Source organism: Canis aureus, chromosome 5 (genome assembly GCF_053574225.1).
Source record: "Canis aureus isolate CA01 chromosome 5, VMU_Caureus_v.1.0, whole genome shotgun sequence".
In the NCBI taxonomy this organism is placed as follows: Eukaryota; Metazoa; Chordata; class Mammalia; order Carnivora; family Canidae; genus Canis; species Canis aureus.
In genome coordinates, this window is record NC_135615.1 from 23,584,237 (window position 1) to 23,599,855 (window position 15,619).

General features: G+C 37.2%; 1 protein-coding gene across 4 annotated transcripts in view; it reads right to left on the minus strand.

The window, feature by feature from the left end:
• PRPF18 (pre-mRNA processing factor 18) overlaps positions 1-15,619 on the minus strand; it is a 54,796-nt gene that overhangs the window by 17,909 nt on the left and 21,268 nt on the right. For all 4 annotated transcript variants that reach the window (XR_013379437.1, XM_077897178.1, XM_077897177.1 and 1 more), the window contains 7 exons: positions 15,476-15,580; positions 13,097-13,210; positions 8,158-8,304; positions 6,494-6,562; positions 4,042-4,182; positions 3,845-3,916; positions 1,107-1,262 (listed from right to left, as the gene is read on the minus strand). Coding sequence is in view for 3 of the 4 variants with exons in the window: in XM_077897178.1 (XP_077753304.1) it covers positions 1,107-1,262; positions 3,845-3,916; positions 4,042-4,182; positions 6,494-6,562; positions 8,158-8,304; positions 13,097-13,210; positions 15,476-15,580 (804 nt within the window). In the remaining variant the exon portion in view is untranslated. The remainder of the gene's footprint in view (positions 1-1,106; positions 1,263-3,844; positions 3,917-4,041; positions 4,183-6,493; positions 6,563-8,157; positions 8,305-13,096; positions 13,211-15,475; positions 15,581-15,619) is intronic.

Consider the following 15,619-nt stretch of genomic DNA (forward strand, 5'->3'; position numbering starts at 1 on the left):
TATATATAAACAATTTATATAGCTAGATGAACTTTGACACTATAGCTTTGGCCATGGTACAGTTGAACACAATTAGCAAATTTAATCACCGGAAACCGTTTTCTATTGTTAACACCAAACGACTTTCCCCTCCCCCCACCGAAATAAAAGCTTTTTGCCTCCAATACAGTCACTGGTGGTTATTAAAAAATGGAAAGGCCTTTGAATCTCAACAAGTATATTTGAACTCTGTAAGTTCTACAATTCATATTAGGGAGTCAAGTTGAACTCCTATTTGAAAATGTTAATATATATGAATAAGGCATAAAGCATGACACACAAGTTAATCTTCAGCACTTGGAATTGAAATCGCGTAACAAGATAATTCATGAATATGGTAATAATTGTTCTCTGGCACAAAATCTGAAAGCATGTTATGCATTTTAAGCAAATTTTACATTTTAAGTAAACTTCCTGAGTATCATCTTCAAACTTTAGAATTAACATCCGGCACAAGTCATTATACAGACACAGTCTGGGATTTTTGACAATTTGGCAAGAGTGGGATAACAGTTGACTTTTTTCCCCCCACTAAGGAGAAAAGTTTTACCCAACAACAATGCAAATGAGTTTATGCGAGGCACAATGGACAGTAAGAAAATAAACTATTAACCAAATCTTTGGACCTCTTATGTCGAGAAGGGTCATTAAATGTTACTGAAAAACAATTAACAGTGTTTAATTAACAGTTGATTAAAGCCAGGTTTTTATTATTCATACCTTCTTTTTAGCCCAGTAGATGTTAAATAAATCTATCTGGAAAGTAACAAAATGAGACTTACTACTCAATGGTCTAAATTTGTCCTTCTTCACTAAACTCCCAAAGCCAACTGAAATAGCATTATTGCAATGCTAAAGTAATTAAAGCACAACACCTCACCCCGTCTGGTGACATGTATGAAACTACAAGGTTTCTATTTAATTCCGTGAAGTCATGCTTACAAAAAGTGGACTTGTGTCCTAGCATACTATATCCAATTTGCTCTAATTCTGCTCTCAAAATTGACACTTTGGGATTTGTATAATGTTAACCTCCAGAGCAATTTCTTTCCCTCCCAGTTGCTTACCTGAATATATTTCCGCTGTGTTTCATCATTTAAAACATGTGCAACATGCTTAGAAAAAATCTTTTCTCTACCAGTTCTGGCATGGATACCAACCATGGTGACACCTATGGGCCAAGGGGCATTTCCAATGGCCATCTGAAGATAAGCATCATTAGCCTAAAAAAAGAAAGTTCAGGAGATCAGAAAAGCAAAAAATACTGGGTTGGTCCCAATTTGTAAAATATTTCACAGCCCTTGTGACATAATTTTCATCCATCTCTTGAGCATGTTGAAAGTATTACCATTCCCATTATTCAAACAAAAGAAATTAAAATAACGAGGTGATAGACTGCCCTGCCCAGACCACAAATGTCCGTGGAAAACCAGAAACCAAAGCTAATCCTGTGAGTAAAAAGACAAACATTCCTTTGCAGCCTTTGTGCGCTGGATATTAATGCATTTCAGATCTGGAATTACCAGGTAGGTAATTTGATGCACTGACAAAAACTCTAGTTCAGTGTCCTTTAGACCCAGTCTTCTCCACAGGTGGTCACAAGTACAAGATGGAGGCCAACTGGTTTTTCACGATCCAACCTGTGACTAAACCCACTGCCAACTAAACCCACTGCCCGCACGGCAGTGCAGGCCTCTGAAAGCAGTGGGGGCTCTGTGAGCTGGGACTATCACACCGGGTCCACAGCAGATGTGTAAACAGAGATTAAATACTAACCCTCAAGTCGAATAGTTACAGGATGAGATCGTTTCACTTTGGCCCCTCTACCCCTCCCACCTGCCAAGAACCTTAAAATAAAAGCTGCAAAACGTAAAAAATAGAAACCAATCAAGACAAATGGCTCTCTTTCTAAACCAACCCTGGCTACCTATGAGGGGAAAAAAAGGAGAATAAAAGAGAACTCAAGTAAATTCTGAAAGACCCCTAGAGCTTTGGAGAGGCTCATACAGTCAGGTCTTGAGATTTTAATTTCAAAAATCAAATTCCTATGTGATTGATATGTAGAGTTGATTTTAAAAATCAGGGGCTACAAATAGGCTACCTGGAAGATCATTTTCTACCCTGAAGACAAATTTGAATTTGCTCTCTTCAGTTTTATAAAGCTTAATTTTAAAAGAGCACATTACACACTTTTATCACAGATTCTGATTTGTGTCAATTTTAACACTGGATATTAACTGATAAAATTTCCAATATTTAGTTTCCTCAAACATCTTTTGAGAAAGCTATCCAAATAGGTTATTAAAGTCTCTTGGTTCTTCTGCAGTTTACACAAAATAAACTCACTTGAGGGATCCCTGGGTGGCGCAGCGGTTTAGCGCCTGCCTTTGGCCCAGGGCGCGATCCTGGAGACCCGGGATCGAATCCCACGTCAGGCTCCCGGTGCATGAAGCCTGCTTCTCCCTCTGCCTGTGTGTCTGCCTCTCTCTCTCTCTCTCTCTCTCTCTCTCTCTCTCTGCGACTATCATAAATAAAGTTAAAAAAATTATAAAAAAAAACTCACTTGCTTCTCAAATATGAAAATGCAAAGAGTAACAACAGGGAAGGCATGCTGGCTAGTAGACAAGTGACTTGATCTTTCTGCAGTGATGGTGATCATATCTACCTATTCCAAGGCAACTGTCTTTCCTAAGTTACCATGCAACTAATAGAAACTACCCAAGAATAAAATTTATGGGCGTAAAACAAAAACATTTCCTCTAACAAAGCTAACTAGATCTCAGAGGGAATAAAATCACTACTTGAGCCTCATTAGCACAAGGCTCCTGTCAACCCAGGAATGTCAGCTAACCCTCTGTTTAAGTACAGATACTCAAAGGAGCACAGGGATAAGCACTGGCACTCCTGCTTTTCTGGCAGAGCCCCATATACTGTTCTGGAAGGGTCAGTGGAACAGCTGCACTGCAGCTCCTTAGTCCTACACTCTTGAGAGCCACTACTACTAGAAGCTTCCCTCTTCAGACTCTGCTTACGGGCCAGACGCACAGGCACATTTCCAAGCCCCACTACTGGTACAGCAGGCCATTCTCTTTACATTCCCCTGCACCAAACTGACAGCCTTCCACTCCCCTTTCTGAACTCCACCCAGGAGTGCTGGGACACGGGAGCTCGTCCCACTGCTGCAACCTCCTAGAGCCCATTCAGGACTAAAGACACCAAAGGCAAAGGGAAAAGTCTTCCCTAACAAGGGGGTCTGCTGTTGTTGCTGTTCTGAAATAGGAGAGATAAATTCTGGCAACCTTACTTGGAACATTTTCTCATACAAGCATAAAGGGTGGTGAAATTCCATTGTATCGTTAGTACAATAGTTTAGCTATATTACGGATTAAGTAGGCTTTTATAACTGGCCTGGGAAACTAATCTACATAACATTGTTTCTATGGGAAAATTTGTTCCAAGCCATAATCTTGAACAATCTTTGAAATCCAATCCCATTCATGAAATGAACATTGCCAATATCCAGTTCATGCTCTGAAGAACTTTACACCTACCTTAAAAATGACTAAAAAAACCAATGTGGTCAGAAAAGTTTATTCTCAATGCCTTAATAATCAAGCTGTCAATGATTTAGAAAATAAAAGGTTTGAGGTTTTTTTGTGTTTTTTTGTTTGTTTTTTTACTAACTCATTTCACATTTATTCTTAAAGCTCCTGTGTAAAATACTTCCACATCAAATGAATATATTATATACAACAACCTAGATAAGTTCATAATCGTGATACTGATGGACAGCATGGTAATGTACCTTCACATATTCTCTCTGCAACATGAATTTAATAATATCTGTTATGGATTCTTTAATATCAGCAGGAAGATTCTGGAAAATAAAAAAAAGAATATTTTTGAAAGCTGTGTATGGTTACAGACTGCATTTATTCTAATTTTTTATACTCTGTTTTTTAAAAACTCAGTTAAATAAAAGCATTTTTCAAGGAAACTTACCCTTTTCCGTAGCTTTCTGAAAAGAGGTCTGAGATAGGATTCAGTCTGTTTTTGAGTAGCACTGTTCAGTTTGCCCTGTACACTGCGCTTCACATAATCTTCTCTGGCATTCAACTCTTTAGCCCAAACACCCAGGAGGAACTGTTGAAAGAATGGGTAAATTTAGACGACAGTGCCCCCCAGTGGTTCAAAAAGTTTAAAAGTTCTCTAACATACTGAACAATATATTATCATCTTCAGAATAAATTTCTTTTTCTAATTAAAATATCAATATTTAATTAATGAGCTATTTCTGCTTATTTTGTCATGTATGTTTTTTAGTGCCTTTGGCAAGTCACAAACTTCCCTATTCTACATAGATATGTAGAATATACACATATTCCTAGCTCAAAGATAATCAATTTCCCCCTAACAAAAACTATCAAATTCCAAAGGTAATTTTTCAACAGAAATAAACTTTTACTCGTATTTCTACTAAAATTCAACCCACCTAGATTTATTCACTGTAATACCATATGTGTTGTTATAATACATATGGGGCATACCCCATAGATACCACAGGATTGGTTCTAGACCACTGTGTTAATGAAGTATCACAATAAAGTGAATCAAATGAATTTTCTAGTTTACTAATGCATTTAAAGTTATGTTTATACTATAATATAGTCTATTAAGTATATGATAGCTTTATGTCTAAAAACAAAAAACAATAACAAAAAACCAATGTATGTACCTTAATTGAAAAATACTTTAATGTTGGAACACCTGCCCAGGTAGCTCAGTCAGTTAAGCATCTGACTCTGGATTTCAGCTCAGGTCACGAGAGAAGGCCCCTGTGTCAAGCTCTGCGCTGGGCATGGAACCCCTGCTTGAGATTCTCTCTCCTCCTCTCCCTCTTCCCCTTCCCTCCCCTTAAAAAAATACTTGATTGCTAAAATATGTTCATCATCATCTGAGTTTTCATGTCCTAATCACTGATCACAATTCACCATCACAAACACAGTAATAATGAAAAGGTTTGAAATATTGCAAGAATCACAAAAACTTAACAGAGAGACACAAAGTGAACAAATGCTATTGAAAAAAGTGCCGATACACCTGTTCAACAGGTGATGGCCACAAACTATCAATTTGAAAAACAACAACAAAACAAAAAACCCAAAACAACAAAAACAACACCAAAGAAAACTTCATTATCTGCAAAGCACAATAAAACCAAGCACTATAAAATGGGGTATGCCTCTATTTGGACTTTCAATTTTTGTAGTAGAGATGATAATTCAATTAAATACTCCCATTAAAGCACCAGACTAAAGGAGAAAGAAGGAAAACAAAGAACACAAATAAAAAAACTATAGGGATCCCTGGGTGGCGCAGCAGTTTGGCGCCTGCCTTTGGCCCAGGGCGCGATCCTGGAGACCCAGGATTGAGTCCTACATCGGGCTCCCGGTGCATGGAGCCTGCTTCTCCCTCTGCCTGTGTCTCTGCCTCTCTCTCTCTCTATCATGAATAAATAAATAAAATCTTAAAAAAAAAAAAAAAAAAAAAGAAAAAGAAACTATAACCCCTCCGCCCTGCCCTGGAAAACTACCCTGGTGCCCCTAGGGTTTAAAGGCATCAAGAGCACGGATTCTATCAGTAGGTAAACAGGGAAGTTGGCAGAGCATATACCCCCCTAGTGGCATTACCTACAAGTAGCCTCTATAAAGGACCGGCTGTCACTCCGAGAGGAAATTCTAGTTCACATTAGTTCCTAAGCCTATCTAATTCCATGCCATATCCTAAAGAGACTGAGGATCCTGATGACTAATATGCTGTATTCAAACTGTTAATAAGTAGAAAGCACTTCTTACATTTAAATCTCTTGGCCTGAACACACATGGTTTGTGAGTAAATGCTAAAATGAATCTGGCATTTGCACACACTCTACCTAACCAAGTAAAGCAAGAAATGCTGAGAAAGATGGACTGAGCTCACCAGAGCAGGAACCTGCAGCTATCTGTAGAACTGAAAATGAACAGTCTCTGAAAGGTTGCTGATGTGTTTGCATTTTTCCACTGCCAAGGTCTCCCTACCTCCTTCCTCTCCTCGCTGTCATCACCGTTCATAAAAGCTTCTGGAACACTCTCCTCTCACTGCACTCCCTCCTGGAGGGTTTTTTAAAAAATTTTTTCAACTCCCCACACTCCTTGTTCATTCCACTGCTGTGATTCTTCTCTGTGTGTTTACATTAACAAGTCAGTTTTAAAGTGCTACAGTGAAGTAAATATGTTTCCTTTGAGTAACCTCTATATACCAGTGCACAGCAATACCATGAACCATGTATATGCACAAAGCATGCTTATTGAGGGATTCCCTGTCCTGTCCTTAATCCTTACATCATCCAAAAATTAAAGACCAGTTTTGAACCAACTCAAATGTCTTCCTCCTTTCCCACTCTGAGATCACATACCTTAAGGAACTTCGTAATGATGTCCATGTCTTTATGATCATCGCCTTTTCCTAAAGACTCACCCAATGCCTGCAGAAAAACAATGCTTCCGTTCATTAGTAAAGAGCAACAGCTGAATAGATATTCTCAACACTATTCTGAACACGAATATTTATTACATATACTAGTTTCTGTTTTTAAAAAACCCGAAAGAATTTCCAGAGAAGTTAAAAAAAATAAGAAAACACCAATTGGTCATCAAGATTTAGAGAAATTATCTTCTATGAATCAAAAGACAAAAAAAAGAGGCTTAGGGAACTAATGGATAGATTTCTTTTCAAGAGAAAAAAACTGTCCTAGAATTAGGTCATGATGATGGGCATCAACCTGCAAATATACTAAAAACCAGTGAATTGTATATTTTAAATGGGTAAGTTGTCAAATAAGTGAGTATCTCAATAAGGCTATTTAAGAAAAACGAAAGCCCATGGGATGCCTGGGTGGCTCAGCAGTTGAGCATCTGCCTTTGACTCAGGGCATGATCCTGGGGTTACAGGATCGAGTCCCTTATCGGGCTCCTTGCATGGAGCCTGCTTCTCCTGTCTCTGACTCTCTCTGTATCTTTCATGAATAAGTAAATAAAATCCTTAAAAAAAAAAAAAAAAAAAAAAGGAAAAATAAAAGCCCCGAAGTGGTTGCTCACACTATTTTTGTCAAATTTAGGGTCCAGATAAAGGTGCTGGTGGGGTGGGAGGAGGAGCACAATTAAAACAATTGTGATCTCATGGACAGTGCAGCCAGGAATGAAAAGAAACAGAAAAATAACAGTTTAGGTTTTCTTAAGAAGAAGAAGCTTTCAACTAAGCCATTAATTTGTGCTTGAGGTAGATACTTAGACAGTACAACACTGTTTTTTAATTTTGATTACATGTATCACTCCATGTTCAACACACTGGCAAAAATGAGAAAGCAAGATACTGCCAACTGTTGGCAGTGATGTGGGAATAAAAGGCACACATGCACGGCTGACAGGGATGTAGACTGGTACAGCCAGTCTAGAGAGCAACATAACAGTACTTGGACAAGTCACATACATATAAATCAGCCATCTGGCTTCTGAGTCCGCAGGGGTTACGTACAAGATTGTTCATAACGAAGTTGTGTGTGGCAATAAGGAGCTGGGAGCAGCCCAGCTCTCACTACAAGGGAATAGAGAGTAAAAGGCAGTGCATGCCACAAAGTATGAAATGCTATGTACCAGTTAAGACCGCATGTTCAGATATACAAAAAGCATCAAGGATGAATCTTAGATACAGTGCCAAGCAGAAAAAAGAAACATAAAATTAAAAACAACAAAAGAAAGAAGAATTTCATAATATCATTTATGTCTATTAACAACACAAGCATACAAAATACTACTGGTTTTACAAGACCACCAAAAAATAAAAGGACGCACAAACATACCAGAATAATTACTTTTGAGGGAAGGATGGAAGGTAGTAAGAGTGAAGAATGAGGAAAAAGGGAGTGAATAAGTAAAAACATGAAATTAAAAAAAAGGCCTTGGTAATGCCCACAGATCACAGTAGTGTGCTCTAAACTGAACCATCTGGTGAACTCAAGCATCTGCCCCAGGAAATGAAAGATGTGATGGGGTAAAGAGATTAGGTGGGTATAGAGATTACCTCTAACTCTTCGATTGTGGTGTTTTCTTCATGAACTTTCAAATCATTCTGTGTGTCTTCCTCTCCGGGTTCCTGACCCCCCACAAGCTCATTGAGGTACTGCTGGTCAATCTTATCCAGAGCTGCTTTCAGATCATTCCTCAACCCCTGAGAAAGGAGAAAAAAATACAACTACTATGAAATTTCACTGATGTTCCCCTTTAAGATTTTTCACTACTAATAAGTACAATTCATTTTTTTCTTCTATAAAGGAATTAAGTGCTTAGAAAAACTAGAGACTCCAGTAAGATTTCAATTTATTATGCAGCTATCATCACTGTCCAGTCAAAATTATAATGAATAGATTTGAAAGAATGTATACACAATAGCTACTCTGTTCAGAAAACCAAAGCATGTGTGTGATCCAAATGAGAATATTCCTAAATGCTAGAATTTTCTAATTTGGTCTAGTGCAAGTGACCAGGGATCCACCAGAGCCCTCAACTCATTTTCCCAGTTTACTTAAAATGTCTAACCTCACCACAACTACTCTGAATTCCTTTAACATTACACAAAATCAATAGTAAGAAACTGGTGTCTCATCTACATCGTAGGCTTTCACTAGATTTCTAATAAACCAGCAAATTCTACTTTCTATTCAAATCCAGTTTGTGACCATTTGATAAAAGGAGAAGCAGCCTTAAAGCTGGACCCATACTTTACACCACGTACAAAACTAACTCAAAAAGGTTCAAAGATGTACATTTAAGAGCTAAAACAATAAAACCCTCAGAAGACTACACATGGGAAAAGCTTCATGATACTGGATCTGGCCATCATTTCTTGGACACAACACCAAGGCACAGGCAAAAAAAAAAAAAAAAACAAAAAACCCAAAACAAAACAAAAAATAGATAAGTTGGGCTTCGTCAAAATTAAGAACTTTTCTGCAAAGATACTACCCAAGAGTGAAAAGATAACCTGTGGAATGGGAAAAATACTTAAAAGTCACTAATATGATAACGACTGATATACAGTATAAAGAACTGTTATAACAACAAACTTCACTAAAAATGGGCATAGGTCTTGAATAGAGGACCACGTGTAAAAGGCCATTTGAAAATGAAATGAAAAGATGCTTAACATCACCAGTTATTAGGGAAATGCAAATCAAAACCACAATAAGGGGGCACCTGGGTGGCTCAGGTCATGATCCTGGGGTCCTGAGATTGGGCCCTGCATCACTGAGCTCTCTGCTCAGCAGGGGGTCTGCTTCTCCTCCCTCTGTCCCTCCCCCCTGGCTCCTCCTTCTCCCTCTCAAATGAAGGAAATCTTAAAACACACACACACACACACACACACACACACACACACGCACGCAGTAAGAGACCATTTCAAACCCATCAAGGATGGCTACGATCAAAATAAGCAGTGCTAGCCAGGATATGGAGAAATGGACTCCTTCAGTGCTAGAAATACAAAATAGTGCAGTTGCTGTGAAAATGTATGGCAATCACAACAAAAAGTTACATGTGTCCACATCAAGACACATTCTAATTAAAATATCAAAAGGTAAAGACAAGGAGAGAATATTAAAAGTAACAAAATAGAAGCCACTTGTATACAAGGGCACTCCCATAAGACTATCAGCAGATTTTTCAGCAGAAATCTTGCAGGATAAAAGAGGGTAGTGCATAGTATATTCAAAGTGCTGCAAGAAAAATCTTCCAGCCAAGAATACTCTACGTCACAAAGTCATCATTCAGAATTGGAGGAGAGATTAGAGTCTCTCAGACAAGCAAAACTAAGCGACTTCATCACCACTAAACCAGCCTTACAAAGAATGTTAAGGGACCTTTTTTAAGCTGAAAAGGGTGCTAATTAATAACAACATATGAAAGTATAAATCTCACTGGAATAAATAGGTAAATATATAGTAAAGGTAGTAGATTAATCACTTAGAAAGACAAATGTAGTAAAAATAACTATGATTACAATAATTAAAGGATGCACAAGAAAAATATGTAAAATGTGACATCAAAAACATAAGATGTGCAAAAGTAGTAAATATGTAGAGCTTAGAATGCATTCACACTTAAGTTATCTTAAAATAGTCTGTTCCAATTATAAAATAAGTCACAGGAAGTCACAGGGATTCACAGCATGGTGACTACAGTTAATAGTGTATGGCCTACTTAAAAGTTGGTAAGAGGGATCCCTGGGTGGCGCAGCGGTTTGGAGCCTGCCTTTGGCCCAGGGCGCGATCCTGGAGACCCGGGATCGAATCCCACGTCAGGCTCCCGGTGCATGGAGCCTGCTTCTCCCTCTGCCTGTGTCTCTGCCTCTCTCTCTCTCTCTCTCTCTGTGACTATCATTAATAAAAAAAATCTTTAAAAAAAAAAAAAAAAAAAAGTTGGTAAGATCACAAGAAAAAAAAACTGTAACCATGTATAGTGACAGATATTAACTACACTTATTGTGGTAAGCATTTCACAATATACACAAATATCAAATCACTAAAGCAGTATGTTAATTACACCTCAATTTTTAAAAAATTTACCAATAAGAAACTCTTTGGTATCTGGGACAAGCTTGAGCAAGATTAAAATGCAGCAGGTTGTAATAAATTAATAGCTAGAAAATTTTTCAAGGAATAAAACATAACTAGTAGAAACACTGAATCACATATTAACAGTTCACATTAGTATTTTATTACTATCTCTTGATAAAAAAAGGAACTATGATATAGAAAAGAAGTAAATGTTGATACAATGAAGCATTACAAAAACCACTAAGAATTTAAGTTATGGTTTTAAACAGGACTGAAAAAATTTTTTAAAATTGCTGTAAACATTACAATGGAAGAACATTTTTGAAATTCATTTATGCTTAAAAGAAAAAGTTAAACAGAGAATGACTATTTGATCCACCAATTCTACATCTGGGTATACATCAAAGAAGTGAAAGCGGGACTCCAACAAGTATTTGTAAACCTGTGTTCAAAGCAGCATTATTCACAATAGCTGAAAGGCAGAAACAACTCAAATGTCCATCGAAGCTAAATAGATCAACAAAATGGGATCCATATATACAAGAGAGTATTTTTCAGCTTTAAAAAGGAAGGAAACTTTAAAAATAAATAAATAAAAAATAAAAAGGAGATTCTGACATACACTGTTACATTGATAAACCTCTAAGATACTATGCAGTTGGAAGGCCAGTCCAAGGGAGCATTCAGTGGACCTTGGCCACAGTCCATATCTAACTGCAATCACATGCAAGACTCCAAGCAAAAAAACTTCCCAGTTTACCCCCAAACTACAGAACCGTAACAGACAATAAATTATCTTAAGTTACTAAGTTTCAGGGTGGTTTGTTACAAACTCTGAGGACCAAAAAATATTTTATAAATTGTGTGAAGCTACTCAGTTTTGGGGTGGTTTGTTACATAGCCATAGATCACCACACCTGTCTCTCAGGCCTCTTACTAAGCCCACAGAAGATCTGAACACTACCATAGCTGACATTTACCCAACATATAAAAGACTTTCTTTTCAGGAGCCCATGGAATATTCACCAAGCCAGACCATCTGCTGAGCTACGTAAGACCAGATCAGAGTCCTAAAAAACTAGAACTCTTAAGCTTTTAGAGAAAATAGAGTATCTCTTCAAAACCTTAGGATAGGGAAATAATTCTTACAAAAAACACCAAAAGCAATAACCATAAAAAAGAAATAGACTTCATCAAAATTTAAAATGTCTGCCCAACCAGAAGACACCATGAAAAGAACAGGTAAGCCAAAGACTATCAGAAAATCGTCACAAACAATATAGCCATATATCTGACAAAGGACTTGTATTCAGAATATAGAAAGAACTCCTACAGTTCAAAAGTAAAAGGGCAAACAACCCAATTAAAACATGAACAAAAGATTTTAACACACACTGCCCAGAGAAATATATGGGCAATAAAGTCTACGAAAAGATGCTCATTACCTTAGTGAACAGAGAGCTGTAAAGAGAACCACAATGAAGTACTACTACACATACAAAAGAATGGTTACAATTTAAAAGACTTAAAATAACAAATGCTGATAACATTTGGAAATATTCAGCATTTCTTAAAAACTAAAGCATACATTTACTCTTACTATTCAGCAATTCTATTTCTAGGTTTTTACCAAGAGATAGAACACATTTACAAATGTTCATAGCAGTGTTATTCATAACAGCCCAAAGTTGAAAACAAATGGTAGTATATTCAACTATCAGCAGCAGCAAAAAGGAACTACTGATTTCTGCAGAAACAATGCATTTTGAAAATAAGCTCAGCAGAAGAAGCCAGACTCTCATGACTCCATCTATATGAAATGCAGAACAAGCAAAATTAATCTACAGTGATAAGAATTTTGAAATGTGTTTGCACATGCATTCAAAAGGAAAAGGACTAGCTAAGAAGGGGCACTGGGCACCTTCTTGTGTGATGAAAATATTCTTTATCTTACCAAGGGTGGTGGTTACATACTCAGTGGATTTGTCAAAATGCGCTGAACTATATATATATGTATGCTTAACATAGGCGCTTTTTATTATTATTTTTTAAGACGTTATTTATTTATTTGAGAGGTAGGGGAGAGAGGGGGGTGGGGGAAGGGTGAAACAGAGAGCACAAGAGCAGGGGGAGGGAGAAGCAGATTCCCTGTGGAGCAGGGAGCCCATGCAGGGCTCAATCCCAGGATCATGACCTGAGCCAAAGGCAGACCCTTAACTGACTGAGCCACCCAAGTGCCCCAAAATAGGTGCCTTCTAAAAAAAATTAAAGAAAACTTACATTCAGCAGTGGTAATCTGGCAAACTTTATTTTTCCATCTTTGCCTATAATAATGCAATTACTCCAACTCCATACTCTTCTAGTTTATGGGTACAGTGGTATTTCTCAAGTTTTGTTCTGACTTCTTACCTTGTTAACTTCTGGTGTGAGGATCTCGATTTTTCTTAAACGTTGAAAAGCATCATAATCAGTTTCTCCAAATAGTCTGATGGGTTCTCCTCTTTCTCTCAATCTTCTGATAACCTGTAAGAAGAAATAACAATTATAACAGTAACTCCTGTTTTTAGTAATAATAATTCCTCTTTTAGGTGACCAAATACTTATTTTGAAATGTAGACAGAAAAAGTCAGTTGGGTTTGTTTTTTAATTTTCCAAAAATGGATATAGTGAGTTATTATCACACCTTAAAAAACCCTAACATGTCCAGTTTCTTTGGCTGTTTCATCAAAGACTCCATCTGAATAACAGAATACCTAAGAGAAACATTAAGATGGAAGGGAGGGAAAACTTTTATATACAGAAGGAAAATAAAGTCTGGAGTCAGCTGATAACTCACTAACCATAGCCTAGAGTCAGCACTGCAATACTACATTAAAACCAAACATCCCTCAGAAGAGAAGTGATCAGGACAGGGCACATGTCAGGCTTTTGAGGGGCTGATAATACCGTTTCTTGACTTGGGTATTGGTTATATGGGTGTTTTTAAATAATCATCCATTATATTGCACATGCATGTTTTGTACATTCTTCTTATACATGTATCCATTTCATAAAAAGAAAAAAATTGTGGGATCCCTGGGTGGCGCAGCGGTTTGGCGCCTGCCTTTGGCCCAGGGCGCGATCCTGGAGACCTGGGATCGAATCCCACATCGGGCTCCCGGTGCATGGAGCCTGCTTCTCCCTCTGCCTGTGTCTCTGCCTCTCTCTAACTATCATAAATAAATAAAAATTAAAAAAAAAAAAAAAAAAAAATTGTAACAGCAAAAAATCAAGTTGATTCAAAAAAATTTTTTGGAAGTACCAAAAACTTTTTCTGGAAACATAAACAGTAGCACAGTAACCACTGGTAGAACTCCTACTGAGTTACCCAAAGCTTGGTATTCAAAAGCAACGTAAGAGGCCATCCAGTGCTAAGGCCCATCAATGTTGAAATGACCTCAAAAACACCTCTACCAGGTGCCCAACTAACAAATGACAGGGACCACATCTCTTCATGCAACAACCCATCCCATTTTGGGGCAGATAGGTTTTACTTCTCAGAATAAACTAAAAACTCTGTCCCTCCAAATTCTACCAATTTATCTTCTACTTTATGGAACCTCAAGAATACGAAATTCTTGTTCAAGATTACAGCTATTGTCAATGGATTTTTTTTTTTTTTTTTTAGGTCTAATATTCTTCTCTTCAAGCTAGGTATTTCAGATTCCTTCCTCTAATTTTCACAGGACAGCACTTAAGAGTCCTCTGTCCTTTCCTTTGTTCAAAGTTCATTTTTGTTTTGTGACCCTCTGTATAGTTTGCATTCTCTATGTCACATGAGTATCTTTAAATTTTTGTTTTGGCTTTTTAAGAAAAGTAACAGTTGATACTGACCAGAGTATAGACAAGCACTGTAGTACAAACTGGTACAATAGGTCTACAGAGCCCTGTGATGATATGTATCCCAAGCCACAGAAATGTACAGTCTTTAGTCACCAGACTCCAGAATCATGGTTCCCACAACTTGTCCAAAAGGAACAATCATACATTAGTATGCACGCAATGACATCTGTATAAAGATGTTTATCTTACCTACGATTTATTTATATTAGGGAAATGCTGAAGCAATCAAAATGATCACTACTCTCTGGTTTTTAAAATAATGTTTTTAAAATATTACAGGAAATTACATAGTCATAAAAATTATACAGATCTCTGTTTTGACCTAGAAAGAGATATTAAAAGTTACAAAATGTATATTTAAAATAATTTTGAAAAATAAGTATGATTTCTTCAAATATATATTTTAGAACAATGTGTTTACTTTTTAAGGTTTAGAAATGTGTGTGTGTGTGTGTATACACACACACACACACACACACACACACACACTTCTAAAAGATTTTACTTATTCATGAGGGACAACACAGAGAGAGGTAGAGACCATAGGCCAAGGGAGAAGCAGGCTCCCTGCGGAGAGCCTAACACAGGACTCAATCCCAGGACGCGGGGATCACGGCGTAGGCCAAAGGCAGACACTCAATTGCTGAGCTACCCAGGCATCCCTAAAAAAATATATACATATATATATATATATATTTTTTTTTTTAAGAAAAATATATTCTTTTAAAAGTTTAAGGGTATCAAGAAAAGCAGAGATTAATTCAGAACCTCATGAAGAAAACTGGCTAGCTGCTCAATATTTCAGTTCAACCAGACATATTATAGAGGCAATAATGACATAAAACTTCCTGGAAAGAACTGGAGATAAATGCTCTTGAGATGGTTTTTTCATAAAGACAAACTTACCTCTTGCCTGGAAAGAGTCATGGGTAACTTTTCCTCTGCCAGTTCAAGTTCTAGCACTGGATTCGAAGAAGTTAATGGTTTCTGGTCCTCTTCTTTTGGCTGTATCTGTATTAATAGGCAAAAGAAATCCTATTATTCAGCTTT